Consider the following 13163-nt stretch of genomic DNA (forward strand, 5'->3'; position numbering starts at 1 on the left):
TTTTTCATTTATATCATTGCGTTTTAACTTTCAAATACTATATTAATGGAAGAGTGCTGTTTCGATCTTTGTATGACAATTATTTGGGTAAAAAAATATAATAAAGACACTACCCCTGTAATCTTATATGGAGATCATTTAAGGACGTGACAGAATTCGAGACTGTAATTTAATAAGGAAAATTTGGATTTAGTTGCTTAAGAAGTTTTTAAAGGTAAAAAACTTAATTTTTTTTTTTTTGTTTTAATTTGTAAATATCATCTATGGGAAATTATTACTAATGAAGTACCAGACATTATCAATATGCAGAATCTTTGTTACTTTTCATAATATCAATGAAAGTTAATATTGTTTAAATAAAACCACTATTTATATACATATTTATTAACAAATAAAAATTACAATAAGCGTAATGAGGCACACAGAATTCAGATCTTTGCCGTCGCATGTATTCTCTATGATTAGATCAGTTCTCAGGTTGAAACCAATCGGACGCCTCCAAACGATGATGAGATGTAAAAGAATTATATTAAAATCGTAGCATTCTTTCTAAACATACCCATTTACATATTTAAATAACAGTCAAGTAAAATTTCGCACCAAAATATCTCAATATACAAAAAAATTTACAATACAAACTTTTCAACGATAAACTACAGTCGCGTTTCGTTTAGTGCACCAGCGGCGTAATTTTATAATCAATAAATGGTTTACATATATATATATATTTAAAAAATCTTATTTAAAAAAAACGAACGGTCTTAAAGATTATCTTACAATGTTTTTAATGTCTAATAAAAAATTTTCTTTACATACATATATATATATATATATATATATATATGTATATGTTTTCTCAAAATCTTCCAAAAAATCATCTAAGACGCTAACTTTGGTGTTGTCCGTATCATATTGTCCTCACACCGATTAATTTCTATAACATCAAAAATTCTTACAAAATTTCTCATAACACACCCAGCGGCTCCTAACACTATGATGACATATAAAAAAACCATTAATCTAATTGATTGAAAATATCAAAATTTACTATGAATATTGATTGAATTCAATTTTCTTAGACATAACAAAACGTTTAGTCGTCACTAACAAAATTTCTACTTAGTTAGTTCTAGTGTAACATAAATTGATTAGCAAAAGGACTTTATATAAAATTCACGGATCTGCTCTTGTGAGAGCAGACATCCAATAATCTAATATTATCTTCACCAAACTAACCGAATACCGAAAAAATATTGTCCGAGTTTAAATTAAGTATTGAAATGGCATTAAAAATCACACATACATATTATTCAAATATATTAACTTGCTGAATATTTTTAAATTGTACTTTAATTTTTAGATGTACAGATATATATATATATATATATATACAAATACAGATAAAAAATGTATATAGTATGTGGGAATAATATGTGTATGTGAATAGATGACCTTGAATAATAACTATTTAATAATAAATGCAAATCAATGTATATATTTACTCTATTAAGTCATAGTCCATATCGTTACAGAAGTCTGCTAAGAAATCAAGGAACAAAGTAAACTTGCCCGTCGACGGCCACTTGGAGGACACCTTTCTCATACATGTCGATAGATTCTCAAGAATGTTCTGGAAAAAAAATTCTTTATTATAGTAGTTAGGTGCAAGGAAAGCTCAGGAAGTTTAGCTAGACAACGCATGTGTGTATGTGTGTGTGTGCATTTTCACACACCTGTAGTTTGTACACTTGACATATTATTTATAACTGTATAGAATATATATATATATATTTTTTTTTTTTTTGATGTGAAAGGTGGCAACCGAGCAGACCGCCTACTTGATGGGCAGTAGTGACCGTCGCCCGTGGACATCCGTAACATAAGAGATGTTGCGGATGCGTTGCCAACCTTAATAGTTGAAGAAAAGGGAGGGCTGGGAATAAGGACATGACAGAAAAGGGTGGGAACGGAGAAATGGCAACCGTCTCTCTCACTCATGGGACGAAACGCAGCCATTAAAGGCCACTTCGCGCCGATCTTTTGTGAGAGGGTGGTACTTTCCCGGCCGAGCCAGCCCAAGTCTGATCTGTAGTTACATGATTACAGCTAGGCTCTACCACCTCCAATATATATATATATATGACAGCGTATCCAAAAAATATCATATAATTACCTCATTTTAAGAAAATTATTTGATTATATTTCTTTTGTTTATATTTAAATGTGTTCGTTTAGTTATGTGATTATATTTAGTTGATAAATATTACAAATGTAATTTTAAAAAGACACTCAATTTATTTTAATTTTGCTAAGAGCCGACGCTAACGTCAGTTAGATTGTCGAGTGGGGTTGCTAGTGGCGCCAACTTCGTAGCAGTCACCAAGGTATATAAATGGGAGCAGTCGCATTGTAAGGGCAGTGTTCACTTGGACACGGTGTTGGACGCACACTCGCCAATCCACGTGGCTCAAATTCATAATTGCTATTCTATAATAGTAAATTACTTTCGTGGTGTTAATCAAATAGTGACAAGTGAAATAAAGTTATTGCAAAGTGTATTGAAGTTTGAGTCATTGGATTGCAATATGAGTGGTTCACAAGACCCTAATGGGCTCGGCGCTCCGACATATATATATATATACTAGTTACTACAATATGTTAAATCACTAACCTGGGGCCAATCCTGTTTGTAAACAGCCAGGCACTGTTCGGTCAGGCTGTCCTCGGTTAAGTAGTTATGCTTCAACAAATAAACTAACACGTCAGCCATGGCCGGCCACACATCACTGGATCTTGTCTCGCTCAACAACATAATGTTCCTGGGACACAGAATCCTGTCGAAGTAACAGTCCTCGTGCTTTGTGAGATCTGGAGCTGGAAGCAAATGGTTTCATATAACCGACTTCGAATAGGAAGGTTCTGTTGTTCATTTTGTATGTTTCTAAGGCTAAGGCTAGAATTACAAGTAAGGCTAGTATTAGAAGTATGTATGCTAAGGCTAGTATTAGAATGATGGTTTCAAATGTTTGTGAATTGATATTTTTTTTTTTTTATTACAGTATTAGTTCCTAGTGGAAAATCTTAGATATCATATAGGCTTGTTCTGGATATATATATATAGCAGTGGTTCCCAAACTTATTTGTCATGTCCACTTTGAGAATAATTTTTTTAGCGCCCCATTTTCTCAGCTATGTACCGAAAAACGACTAAGTTATACTAGCTAAATGAAATTATAAATCACTCAGGCCTCTACAAATGTCCCCATTTTTTTCGTTGTCTTTTACCGACCCCCTTTAGGCCTGCCCACTTTTGGAAAGGCTGATATACAGTATGTAGTTATATATATTAAAATATATGCATGTATATATCTCCTCACCCCTCTCTCTGCTATCGTCTTCCTCTCGCTCCTCCCGTCTCCTGTGAGGGCAGCACTGTTCCCAAAGGGCTTTGAACTCTGGCAGAATATTCAAAACCTTGGACGCGTGTCTGCTCACTGGAATATTTATTTATTCTATATATATAAAGATTATATTTCTGTATTTTAACGAAACTACCATGTATATGAACAATATTTTTAGGATGATGAGATTGTGATGAAACTCTGATTAAATTAGTTATAGATTTTGTATGAAGGAAATATATTTGTTGTAATTTAAGACTAGGGTGCTCGGAAAGTTATTTACCAGCGTGAGTATGTATTAATTAGGGATCATCGGTTGCTAAGCCATTAATGATTGGACTCCAACATTATATACATGTTAGGAGTGAGGACAATATTTTTTTAAATATTAAATTATAGTTTTTGTTTATTAAATTATTATTTATAGAATTAAAATTTAGTTATATATACTTCTGTATCTTTTCATACCTATTCCTAAGTAGCTGGCTAACTATTTTTATGTCTACCCTCACATTACTTTGTAGAGTATCTCACCGTAAACAACACAGAAATCCACGGACAGGTGTAGTATGGTGGTGAGGGTTGGGGCGCGACAGAACACGTTGTTGGGGTCGCAGGCCAGGGTACACGAGCGGAGCACCTGCAGGCAGGGGGCGCCGCCTTCCAGGGTCACGCAGATCTGTTCCTGGGGAATATAACATACATAAATACGTACATACATACACACAGAGTTGATAGTAGTGTTCCAAGAGAGAGAGAGATAGAGAGAGATAGATATATAAAACCTCTTGATAGAGCGAGAGAGATATAAAACCTCTTGATGAGTGGGATGGGTCTTCTAATGGTTAGCTTTTTATATCATGTTCAGACTCTACGCCCCTAACCTTAAGGTCGAGTATAGCCTGCGCTGGACTCATCATTTCGTCCAGGTTGCAGGTCACCAGGTCAACGCCCTCCCCAGCCACGGAGACCCCGGGGCCCACACTGCACAGGTTCTCCATCTCGCTCTTGATGTCCTTACACAGGATATCTGAAATATCACCACATTATATGGACTATACAAAGCTAGCTGTCTGAAGATTTTTTTTTATATTACATACATTACATATATACATACAAATATTCTAAACATTATATTGGGTTTAGTATGTTATGATTGTTCCCGAGGTTCTATTATCAACGGCAGCTACTCACCAGTGCTGGTCCAATGCTGGGCCAGCCACTTGTCCACCCGCTGGCAGCAGGCTCCCCCCACCACCGCCCTGAGGGGAGGCGGGGCGGTCGGCAGCAGGGCAGCCAGTGCTGACGTCACACGAGCCTTAATCAAGGTCCGGGAGGAAGAGAGCGCGCTGGCATTGAGAGAGCATAACTGGGCGGAATAGTGGCTCTGAAGAGACGAGAGTAGACCCGACTGGAACATAGATTTATTATATATATGGAATTGTGACTATTAGTGGTATCTAAGATTTAAAGATTCGTTTGAATTAAATTAATTTTTTCATATATTTTACTACGCCTCTTAATGAATTATTTAATAAAGGTTTTTTTGATTATTTTAATAAACACACTCCGTACGTTTCGGTTACTTTGCAGCAACCGTGATCACGGGCGGGCGAGGTGTGAATGTCTGTCAGTTGGTCTTGTCATTTGTCATCTACCGCCAACGTTTTTTTAATGATCTAGTTAACCTCCCTGTTCTTTGTTTTATACATGTATGTATATATATATATATATATATATAATATATAATCTCTTGATATAATTGATGGATCTCCAGCAGCTAGTGCTGGGACGGCTTAAGATGTAGGAAGGTATAACTAAGCCATAATTATCGTTACCCTGTCTCTGCACCCAGCCACTATAGCCGCAGCGCCCGCCCTGGATTTCTTCCTGGCTTCCACGAGGGTATTTGTAGTGAGCTCCTTGATCGCTGCTGATGTAACCCTCTCTGTCACCAGCTCTAACACTCTCCGAGTTGAAGATGGCTGGCTTTTGATAAGCTCCTCTTCCAACCGCATCTGAAATTTTAATACAAATATATATATCTTATATATAAAGTTCTCGTGTCACAATGTTGGTTCCCGTACTCCTCCGAAACGGCTTGACCGATTCTCATGAAATTTTTTGAACATACTGAGTAGGTCTGAGAATCGGCCAACATCTATTTTTCATACCAATTAGTGATAAAGGTTGCTCATCCTTGAACTTTTTTTTAAATTTTATATACATATATATAATAAGTACCACATAATATGTTCCATATATTAATTTGTCCAGACTTCATACAACATACAGCTGTTGTGATATGCTCCCCGGGAACACTTAAGGGATAAACTAGAGCCTATGTTATTTTAATGTATCAACTATACTATAGCAAAACTACATTGAAATCCATTTAGCAATATTTTGTGACAATATAACAAATAAGCACACACACACACACACACACACACACACACACACACACACACATATACATATATATATATCAATCGCTCACCTGCAGTTCCTTCTCCTTGTTCCGGATCTTATCCTCATTGTTTAAACCGAGACTCACAGGTGTTATATGTCTGAAGCTGCCAAACTGGTTCGAGTCCTGGCTAACTCGGGATGTACTTAAAAATACACTGAGATCCTTCAAGTAGGGGCAGAGTTCTTGCAACACATGTTCCTCGATATCAAATTCACAATCAATTACACTGGCAACACCAACACTAGTGTCATTCTTAGCGTAAAACACCTCTTGCGGTACATGGGGCAGATCGAACAACCAGCCTAAGTTGAGCTTAAGGAATATCACAGTGTTCTTCTTGAATGCTGTTATATTTAACTTCCTATGTATATCGAAAAGTAGTTTTAATATATTTTGATAGTACTTCAGTCTTAGGGTAGTGTAGTCCAACATCGATAAGTAGTGCACTATCCAGGGTATCGTGATAGTCAGACGGCCATTTTGATTGGCGTTCAGCAGCAAACCTTTGATATCCATAGACGGCTGGCTCTGGAATTAAGGACAACGAAACAAGATAAATTTTGTAAACAGTTCGTTTAGGATTGTATGATATTTTTTATAAAGTTGACCAAAATATATAATATTTATATATATATATTTCTCAGCTCTTAACAATAAAATTTTCTTGCTTTATATTAATATCATTAGTTATATTCTGAGTATTAATAGAATTCACTAATATATATATATATATATATATATGCATGTATTTATTTAAAACTAAGACTGTTTTAGTATATCATATTATGTTATAATATATATTTAGGGAACGCACATTTAATTTGAACCGAACCTTTAAATTCCCGAACGCACCCGAAGTGACGTTAGAGCGACATCTGGTTTGCTGACTTTTACGCGGGAAAGTATTTTGTCGACGTGACTTATGTCTTTGTAAATTGAATTTAACTTATTTAAGGTGTTTTGATTTAAGATAATAACGAGTTTGTTCTAGTTAAAAGTGCTGGCTTTATAAGGCGACTTTATTTTTTTAATAATTTTGTTAGAAACCTAAATATATATACTCACATAATTCCTTAAGGCTATACTATTCTCCAGTACTTTCTCGTCCGGAGCCGTAAATATCTCTTCTTTCTGATTGTTCAAGTTAATAGCTCCGGTCTTGAGTAGTATGTCTATAGGCACCTGGGCGTAGGGCAGTGATGTAATGTAGCCCAGGAATTTGGCTAACAAGCCTAGCTTTTTGGATACCTGAAGGAACTCTTTGGATACGTCAGAACCATTGGCTGTAATATATATATATATATTAGTACAGCATATAGAAAATTACAATAAAATTATAATCACACAGCTATAAAGATGTTATCATATTTTTTCTATGTATAATTTTTTTTAAATATTTTAAATTGAAAATTTACAAGGAAAATCAAAATATGCAATTTATTACAATCCATGTTTAAATTTCTATTCCTCTTATATCCTAAAGGGGGGGTAACAGGCCTAGATAAAGAGGGAGCGTTGTTTAAGGGGGGGGGGGGTTGTAATTTAATTTAGCAAGCATAAGTTTTAAACTGGTTTTTCAGTTGGTGAAAAAAATGATCCGCTAAAAAATTATTTATTCTCAAAGTGGACAGGGACAAATAAGTTTGGGAACCACTGTTGTATATATATATATATATATATATATATGTAATTATATAATTTCAAAGTATCCAGAGCATATCAATACATTAAAAAAAATATTAATTCACAAACATTTCAACCAAATTTCAAATATTTTTTTCTTAATGTGGCTATAGAGAAAATAAGTTTGGGAAACTCTGATCTGTGCCGTAACAAGGAACTCACAAGCATCTCCTCCGACAGACACGCCGTCCAGGGATATGATCTCAGCAGCCAGAGCGTGGTAGAGATGGATCCTGAAGCTCTCGTTGTCCGCATACATTATGAATTCCCTGGTATTATTTTAAATTTCATATATTAGAGATATTTCTGACTGAAAATAAATTTATAATAAGTTACGTGGAAAATTTTTAATGGGCATTTCAATCTGGTGACCATTAAGAAGATGTATATTTAATTTTTTTTTTCTTTATGAATATTAACAATATATATGTATATATATGTGTGTGCGTATGTGCGTGTGTGTGTGTGTGTGTGTATGTGCGTGTGCGTGTGTGTGCCCGTCTATGACACCCTTATTCAATACTAACTTGTAAAACATCTCCCTGTCTGTGAATCTTGGCAGTGAATTAGAGTCTGATGATGAAGAGCAGGTCAGACGCCGCTGAAGCTTACTCAACTTCGATTCCTGTTTGAAACGGACATATTGCAATTGTATCAAAAAATATTTATATATAAGTATTTAAAGAGTAAAATTCATTGTAACTTAGATGTTATTAAGTTGTATGTTTTTTTTTTCATTTAATAAAGTAAGTATTAATTCTGGCAAATAAAATACTTAAAATATATTTAAAATTTAAATACCTGTAGTTCTTAATTAGATTACTTCACACATCCTGTATAGTCATGTGTAGATGTCATTCGTTACAATTAATTAACACCATACAAGATAGGGTAAAAAAACATCAAAGCGCAAAAATGACAATAATAAATATATAATAGCGCATTTCTATCTAGACGAATCTAGTAGCTGTTGGTTGTCGGTGGTCGCTGTTAAAAATTCAAGCGCAACCTAATCTAGTTCAATCTAGATGGATCTATTCATTACCTGTTCGTTGTCAGGCACCGTGTCCACCAGCATGTGTGTGATGAGTGTTGAGAGGTGAGCGTGGTTAGCGGCGCTCGGACCAGCTGATATCAGAGCGCGTGTCCGAGCGCGCATTGTCGATCTAGATACACCAGTGCTTTGAGTGTCCTGATACCACCTGAGAGAATAGATGTAAAAATATAATGACATGCTGTAAACAGAGAAATCTAGATATATAAGCGCTAAGCCATTATTTTGTCTAGCTAGATTATAGAGACGATTTTATTCCGGCGATTATAGAGTAGGGTGTGGGACACCCAGACCTAGAAAGGTCTATTCATATTTTTATGATAAAAAATTCGATTGTTTATGTAAACTCACCTTAATATTTCGTAAAACATGTCCCTCTGTTTTTTGAAATTCTGGAAGCTCAATATGGACGGGAAGTTCTCAGCGTTATCGGTCTCGTGATTGAAACATATGATCCCGTTGGAGCATCTGTTCTGGGTCACAGTTTTCGACCTATCTTGGGACTCAGCCTCGCATTTCAGGCCGTACGAATTCAGCAGGAATTTGGCTAAATCTGGCGAGAAGCTGCGCACTTTCTTATTCTCCCCCAGAATCTTCAGGGAGTTCTTGTCTAGGATCACTTCTAGGATTATACGCTGATTCCATAGGGATTTCACAGCGAAATACGTGCTGTTATGTATGGGCTTCAAAATGTTGTTAGCCAAGTCTGTTTCTAGCAGATGTTCTGTTGTTTTGATGTCGTCTTCGCATTGTTTTGACAGAAGAATTGTTATTAAGAAGTATATTTCCGTATTTATGCATAGTATTAGATTATTTTTGAATAAAACATCGTATATGTCCACTAATGTGTCAATTTTTTCTTTGAAGGTTAGCTTAGTGCTGTCAGCTTCGATGTATGCTGTACTGGATTCTTCTTTCCGCAGTATCTTAACCTGGGAAGGTGTTATGGGAGTTGTGGTTGTGTTCAAAACATTGAATTTCTCCATTAACTTCTGCCTCTCCTGTTTAAGTATATTCCTCTCAGCATCGAAGGAGTTTGATGATTCCTTTGGCTGTAACTTGGGTTTGAAAGCCAGGTTCTCTTCCAGCGCCAATGGCGAGGGCTGCTGGAAATTCTCAGCGTTGAAGCTGTTGAGCGAGAAACTCTTCTTGTTCTTATCTATGTTCGTCGGTTTAATCCTACGCCTTTCAGATTTCAGCGAGCTTGATTTCCTCGCGCCTATCTCAGGGAACATTTCCGAGTTGCTTAAATCCAGATCCAATTTAGGATCGCTGTCGTCATTGGACGTGTTCTTTGATCGTTTCTTCTTCGTGCTTTTCGGTTGGATATTAACTAGGTAATCGGCTAGGCTGACGTTTTTGTCTTGAGATCTTGAGTGCCTTCCAGACCTAGGGGTGTCACACCTTTCATATTCCCTAAACGACCTCGACTGCGGCGTCACAGGGCTGGCTGGTGAGTTTGGGCTGTCCCTTAAGCCATTTTTCATCGGGGTACTTGATAACATCAGTCTATCAATTCCAGTGCTTATTCGTAATTCGTCCGATGAATTCAGAGTGTCTTTGCTTCTGTCGTCAGAGAAGAGTTTCGTTTTAACTCTTCTGTTTCTCTTTTTATCTCTGTTCGGTGACTCTTCTGTCTTTCTTTCTGATTTATGTGCGCTGTCATTTGATTTTTCATTGTCACAGGTCGGATCGCTGATAGAACGATGATGTTTCCTATTTTTCTCCGGAGTCCCTTGGAATGGAGGTAGCAACGAGTTTGTGTTTGTTTGTAGAATACTGGAAGATGGATGTTATGGTATGAGCAAAAAGCAATTTAAATTTATTATTATGTACTAATAATAATTTATTTAAATTAATAAGTTAGAAGACAATCCCACTCAGCAGAAAAGACAGTAAGACACGTAAAGTAATTTAAAACTAAATAAGATTTTATAAAAAAAAAACCGGAAAACGATAAGTAACGGTTAAAATATAAGACAAACATCAAATATTTTTGTGACAATATGGCGAGAACAATTCGAGATTACCCACAGTGAAGCGACAACCTGCCATGTTAGCATACGTGAAGGGCGATACTGACTGGAAGAGTGATATCTTCAAGAAGAATTCCATCAAAACAGAATAAGCCCATGAAATGTGAGAAAATTCATGAGAATAATTTCTCTAAAACAAGCGGGTATATCCAAACTCGAGCGACTGTTACTTGTCGACGGTACAAGGGTTAAATGATGTCTCCGACACTAAAACTATATGTGCTTCGAAGTTATATAGGTGACTAGTGAAATAATAAAATTCAAAGGAGAAGATTGCTGGTACTTATCTACCAAATAGGATTCTGATACCAGAAATATGATATAATATCTTACTCATCGGTAGCTGGTAATGAGGTCGTAGGTGGTGAATGTCTTAATCACAGCCAATATACTGTCAGATATCACTGACATTATAATAGAAAAGGCAAAGGACGCAGACGATACGTTCCATGAGAGAGGATAAAGGGTTTCGCTTCATCTGGATGTCCAGTAGACTAGCCGCACATGTGGTTGTTCCATAGTACAAATGGAACGGAGGAATGAAGTAGTCCAATTCCTGCGCACTGTCGTCTTGCACATCTCCACTTTTAGCGAAAGCAGTGACGTGTTATTTGTCTGGTGACAGCAGTAATCCAAAAAAGACCGAATGTGTATTGTCTTAAGGTTGAGGTTGGATTCAAGGTGAACAGAATCCTTTTAGCGATGAAATGACAATTTTCTTTCTGTTGTTGTGGAATTTCACAACATTTGCATCGCCTCATTCTGACTGACTAAGGTGTGAAGTAAATGCTTTGTCATCCACATAGCCAAAAGCACCAGACAACAGCAGATTGTTAATGTGCAGCTAAACTGCAGGTGGGGATAATGCAGACCTATAAAGAACCTATGCGGTGACCACCATTGGTTCAAATGAGCAGCAAGGACTAAAACTGTAAAGAACGGTCTCTGCCCCATATATTTGTGACATGCAAGAGCCAGTCCAGTAGACAGACTCCATAGAATGTATTGTTGAAACCCATACTGTCACAGGTGGAAGTAATATTAATCAGACGACCAATATCAGGGTCTGCATGGCGTAATTTCTTAGGTAGCATAACCACATGGCAACCTTGCAAATAGCCATAATGCCAGTCATTAAATTGAGATGTAGCTATTGTACTGAACCAGGTGTAGCTCAGGAACACATTTGTATGACTATAAGATTAATATCATCTAGGCCACTGGCTTTGTTCATAACGAGAGCATGCCATATTCTCAGTAACTTTCTATTGATAATGCGCACTTCTTTCATGAAGGAATCTGTTGTCGAATCGTGAATTTTGGGCAGAAGAAAAGCAAATTAGATTTCTGTATACTTTATATGTTTATATTATAAAATAATCAACATTATCTTTTATAATCTTCAATACACTTCAAAGTGAAGCATGTTAGTAATAAATACAGTGTTGAGTGTACATATATATGTGTAAGTAAAAACAGAAAAAATTATTTATGTCTAAATTATCTAAACTTAGTATATATAGTGAAACTATTTTGGCAATAATGAGTACATCAAATACTTATATTTCCATGTGTCTATAAATTCTATATTTTATGCATATAATTATAGTACATCACTATAAGAGCGACATTATACAAAGCATTGGTTTTTATAATTTTGTACCACATACAAGAAGATTAATATATTTCTTTTCTTTGTTACGAAAAATGAAATGGGTCTTATTAAAAATAGAATATCATTTCGCATATAAACTATCCGGTAAGGAAATAGTGTTAAAATATGTTAGCAGTATATTAAATTCGATGTCAATTATGTTTGGTAAATAAGTTTCTTATTTCGTTTGTTTACAACACCCAAACATATCACTCACCTCTCAGTGTGGTCTCTGAGGTAAGAGAGGAAATAGGAAACGAATTCGTTCCTATTAGAACATAGTAATATACAATCATCTGGCGCTGTCTGAAAATAAACAAAACTAATAAATATCACAAAATATATTTTATATATTACATCAAATTCTAGGTTATGGACCTCAACTAGCTCGTCGTTCAACCATTTGAACAATAAATCACGTTGTAATTTACCAGATAAGACACTCTCTATTATTGATTCAGGCATTTTTTTACAATAGAAATACAAAATAATATAGATCGATTTCCAGCTGCGCGCTAAATACTTTTACCGCCATGACAGATGACACGACTTTAAGATTAATTTGCAATCTGTGTTTACAATTGTGACTTTGACACATTTTGACAAAGTCTTTTTCATCTAGATATTATAATTATAACAGCAATATATTTACATAATTAAAATAAAATCACTTAATTTACATAAAAATCAACGAAGATTATTATATATATATGTTAATTAGTATCTTAAAAATTATAAAAGGAAAAGTTGATACATAATATAATTTTTCAATCCTTTTTATAGTCTTTACTGTGAAGAAACTGACATTACATATTTTTAATTTTTTATAATAACATCAAGGTCCGTGATTCTTGTTTGCGTC

The 13163-nt window shown here is 35.4% G+C and overlaps 1 protein-coding gene across 1 annotated transcript; it reads right to left on the reverse strand.

Moving 5' to 3' along the window:
• Window positions 1-368: 368 nt before the first annotated feature.
• Window positions 369-12855, reverse strand: LOC116776549 (codanin-1). Its single transcript, XM_061525559.1, has 15 exons — window positions 12680-12855; window positions 12519-12607; window positions 8963-10390; window positions 8603-8759; window positions 8085-8182; window positions 7720-7826; window positions 6940-7157; window positions 5902-6402; window positions 5240-5419; window positions 4596-4812; window positions 4286-4431; window positions 3936-4086; window positions 3378-3494; window positions 2672-2874; window positions 369-1630 (listed from the first exon to the last, which is right to left on the reverse strand). The coding sequence occupies exons 1-15, from the start codon at window positions 12764-12766 to the stop codon at window positions 1499-1501; spliced, it is 3831 nt and encodes a 1276-aa protein (XP_061381543.1). The 5' UTR covers window positions 12767-12855; the 3' UTR covers window positions 369-1498.
• Between the last annotated feature and the right edge of the window lie 308 nt (window positions 12856-13163).

The sequence above is a fragment of the Danaus plexippus genome, chromosome 30, assembly GCF_018135715.1.
Source record: "Danaus plexippus chromosome 30, MEX_DaPlex, whole genome shotgun sequence".
NCBI lineage: Eukaryota > Metazoa > Arthropoda > Insecta > Lepidoptera > Nymphalidae > Danaus > Danaus plexippus.